This window comes from Octopus bimaculoides, chromosome 20 (genome assembly GCF_046866305.1).
Source record: "Octopus bimaculoides isolate indiv1 chromosome 20, ASM4686630v1, whole genome shotgun sequence".
Lineage (NCBI taxonomy): Eukaryota > Metazoa > Mollusca > Cephalopoda > Octopoda > Octopodidae > Octopus > Octopus bimaculoides.
This window is the reverse complement of record NC_142947.1, coordinates 46,983,306-46,987,351: the sequence shown is the minus strand read 5'-3', so window position 1 is coordinate 46,987,351 and position 4,046 is coordinate 46,983,306. Positions and strand designations below refer to the sequence as shown.

At 39.0% G+C, this 4,046-nt stretch overlaps 1 protein-coding gene across 4 annotated transcripts in view; it reads right to left on the bottom strand.

The window, feature by feature from the left end:
• Positions 1-291: 291 nt before the first annotated feature.
• The window catches only part of LOC149131730 (autophagy-related protein 101-like), a 6,391-nt gene continuing 2,636 nt past the window's right edge, over positions 292-4,046 (bottom strand). Inside the window, exons 2-3 of one of the 4 annotated variants that reach the window (XM_089338573.1) lie at positions 3,593-3,677; positions 292-1,086 (exon numbers count right to left, since the gene is read on the bottom strand). In XM_089338573.1, coding sequence (XP_089194699.1) covers positions 912-1,086; positions 3,593-3,677 — 260 coding nt within the window. In that variant the 3' untranslated portion in view covers positions 292-911. Of the gene's footprint in view, positions 1,098-3,278; positions 3,678-4,046 lie in introns of those variants that run through there. The other 3 variants (XM_089338570.1, XM_089338571.1, XM_089338572.1) reach the window with 3 other exon arrangements.

The following is a 4,046-nucleotide window of genomic DNA, read 5'->3' as shown; positions in this document are numbered from 1 at the left end:
CACTTATATGTGTGGATATGTAAACATCTGTATTGAGTTGTCATGCGTCTAATAAAGAACGAACTCTCTCAGTCGCTACGCGGCATTTCACTGTGGTAACACACTTCCTGGTCCCTCCCCACTCTCCGCTGGGTATGTAATAAACACATTTATTAAGTTCTTTATCTAATAAAAGCATTGATAAGATTAGTTCCAGCGAGGAATTGAAACAGCGTCATGGAGTTTACATACTGATAACAAAACCTCACCACGGGTCCTTAATCTGGCCTTGATATTATACACGGCAAAAGAGCCCTTGTTTGGAAAGATGTTTAGAACAAAGGTAGAATCGTTAGAAGATCGGACAAACTCTACGTTTTGTGTTCAAGTCTAACTGAGGTCAGCTTTTCCTTTCAACCTTTTAGGGGACGATAAAATAAAGTACCAGTTAAGTATTGGGATCGATGTTATTTACTCCCCTAAAACTGATGGCTTTGTGCATACATTGACATCAAGAGCGGTGTTTTGCCAGAATCAGTAGAGCATCGGTTAAAATGCTTGGTGGTATTTAGTTGCGGCTTCTTTGGTTCTCAGTTCAAACTCCGCTAAAGTCAACCTTGCATTTCATTCTTTCGAGGTCGATAAAATAAAGTACTATTCAAGTACGAGTGTCGATAGCTCGATTAAGCCCTTCCCCTCAAGGCCGCAGGCCTCATGCATGAATGAGGAACCATTTATGCATTTGTTTATACAGCAGTGAATTTCCTTTTTCGGTGGAGGAAGGACTGGGTCTTTGTCTTACATCAAGATACTCTTAGGTCCGGAGCACTTAGGAGCCATCTGAACTCCTTTGATACCAGAGCGTTTCGTAGTATTATGAGTTCCAATTGATCGGATGCGTCCTGTTACTTGCATGATTCATGTGCGCCAGCTCAGGTTGTCTGGCCATGTTGCTCAATTTTCCGAGTTAGATCCTGCTTAGGGTTCTCTTCTCTGAGGATCCTGATAGGTTGATTGCTTGTGTTGGTCAACCGCATGCCACATGGATACAGTAGATGAGGAGATGGGGACCAATTGGCAATCTGCCCTGCGGGTCTCCGAGTGGACCTGGAAATATACTGACAAATGGTGAATGATAGCAACGAGCTGCAACGTGTTGCAGCGGTGCATGCCCCCACATCTTCCCTGACTTGGCCTTGGGCGGGAAGGCGCATCTTATATGCCGTCAAATACAATACACTAATTTTGTTTCAATCCAATTGTACGTCGTGCAAATATCTTCTTTCGCCTCGCATCGACAAAAACTTGAACGAAATTTAGTAAACAGAAACTGTGGAAGTCGTCCGTAGAGAGGATCATTTCTGTTCTGCTGAGGACAACAGACTTCAAATGTCGCCCGATTTAATTCCCCCGTATCGAACTTCGATGTATTTAATAGAACTCACACTGCTACAAATACTGGGGCCAAATCGCTGGTTTCAAGAAAACTTCCGCCCCACATTACGGAGGCCCAGGAAACAATTCATTGACATGGCCCCTACTCTGCAGACCAAGCCCTTACAAAAAGAAGTCCCTAATGTCCCTTTTGAAGGGAATAAACGTTTCCGAGTCTGGTTAACCTTTATACTGCGCGTCAATAAAAGAGCCATCATATATCTTATTGCTTGAAGAGTATTCTTAAAAGGAAGCGAGCTTTTCGTAGTTTAGGGCAGGAAATCTATTCTTAATATGAAAATTTAGCCGCCTGGTTTCACAAACTCATTTTAATTAAGGACTTTAATGACCGTAGGAAAAAGAAACATAACAATTTTCAACATATCCTGTTTCTTTCTTCCCTTAATATAACAAACTTTGTGTAGAGATCAAATATCATTCTACTGTTACTAACTAGTCCAGACACACACACACACACACACACACACACACACACACACACACACACACACACACACACACACACACACACACACTCTTCTGAAATACTATATTAGTGTCTGGCTTGTATGACATTTTATACACGAGGGTGAGAAAGCATTATTAGGGCAGAACATAATTTAATTGACTTCGGCAGAGTTTGAACTTAAAAATCGCGGCTTTAGATGATTGCATCCTCATTTTTACTTTCAGCTGTTTGGAATTCTCGATTTATTAAGTTGGAAGAGTCCACACACTTATAAGAGTGGGTGGGGTAAGGGTTCAACATATTTAGGGCTTTTGGGTTTATGGTTGTTTTAGTGAAAGAAGGTAAGTCGATTACACCGACCCCGGGGTTTAACTGGTATTTATTTTGCTGAAACTAAAAGGATGAAAGTTAACGTCGACCTCGGCGGAATTTGAACTCAGAATTTAAGGAAAAAAAAAAAAAAAGCGGCCGAAATGTCGCAAAGCATTTTAATGGACGCGCAACCGGTTCTGCCAGTTCACCACCTTCGCTTGTCTGCTGAGATAATACGATGCATTAATATTGTGTAATTGTCCCTCATTGAGAGTTTAATTATGGCAAGGGTTATATTTGGATAAAGGTTTCTAGTTTAGGGAGGTTGTGCATGTGTGCATGTGTGTATATATATATGCATAAAATATTGACACACTAGAATACTTGAAAAATGAGAGCCAGAAGTACCATTATAGCTAAAGTTTAATGCAAAGTAAAATAGAATATATGGTAGGTAAATTCATTATGTAAAAGAAATAGGCATTTGGTCAAGACTAATAAAATTTTTAGTTTTAATAAAAACTAATATTTTCTAAATCTAAATCTTTTATTTCAAAATTTATCCTCAGCTGCAATATTTTAAGTAAAAATTTTCTTGTTCTGTGCTTTTACCAGATGTAATAATTTGTCCTGAACTTTTCCAAGTGTAATAACTTGTCCTGTTCGTTCTGAGTTCAAATTACGCCGAGGTCAACTTTGACTTTACCATTTCGGGGTCGATAAATTAAATACCAGTTGCGTACTGGTGTCGATCTAATCGACTGCCCCGCCTCCCCCCAAATTTCGGGCCTTGTACCTAAAGTAGAAAAGAATATAGGTTTATTACGTTCTGAGTTCAAATTACGCCGAGGTCGACTTTGCCTTTCATCCTTTCGGGGTTGATAAATTAAGTACCAGTTGCGTACTTGTGCCTAGAGTACAAAAGTATTTCACTCCACACAGATCATATTAGCGACCTTAGGTATAAGTCGTGAAGGTACCTGGGCTAACGGTTCGGGTATTGCACTTACGATCTTAAGATTGTGGTTTCCATTCCTAGACCGAGTGGTGCGTTATGTTTTTGAGCAAGACACTTCATTTCACATTGCTCCAGTCCACTCGACTGTAAACGAGCAACCTCGCGACGGACTAGTCTTCCGATCAGGGTGAATGGTGTGATATCGTTCACTTAGAGGCCGTGGAAACCGGGTACCGACCCCGGGAATGTTAGAACTTGCGATAATACTTAAGTCTAGAATAGAAATCAGTATTGCACAACAAAAATGTCATATTTAATCTCTTTAAGAAAAAGTGGGTATTTCTAAATTTAGAAGACAGACAATAATTTTAGGTGCAGAGATGCAATCGATTTAAAACATTATTATTTCGATCCTAGGATGGAGGAAAAATAAATATTACCTTTGGATAGTCTTGAACGCGAAAGAAACGAATGTAGCAAAATAAATTAAGGTTACTCTATCGGATTCTGGAAACCACCGTTTTCCTTTTGAAATATTAAAAATGACATAAAAATAATTATAATCTTAACAGAAATGAAATATTTTTGGAAATATAACCGTTAAATAAATTAATGAAAAAAATTCTAATTTTACTACAATGCCAGTAATTTTTAGGGGAGAGGCAAGCCTATTGCATCGACCGCACTAACTTTACTGGTACTTATTTTGACGATCTCGAAAGGTTACATCTGCAGGATTTGAACTCAGAACGTAGCGAATCGAAAAACAAACTACAAGACCGTTTTATTCTGACGCTCTAACGATTCTGCAAATCCACATGTCAAAATAATAAAATGAAAAACCGAAACTTCAAAGAAATCATTTTATTGCGAAACACTTTCATCTTCATCAGA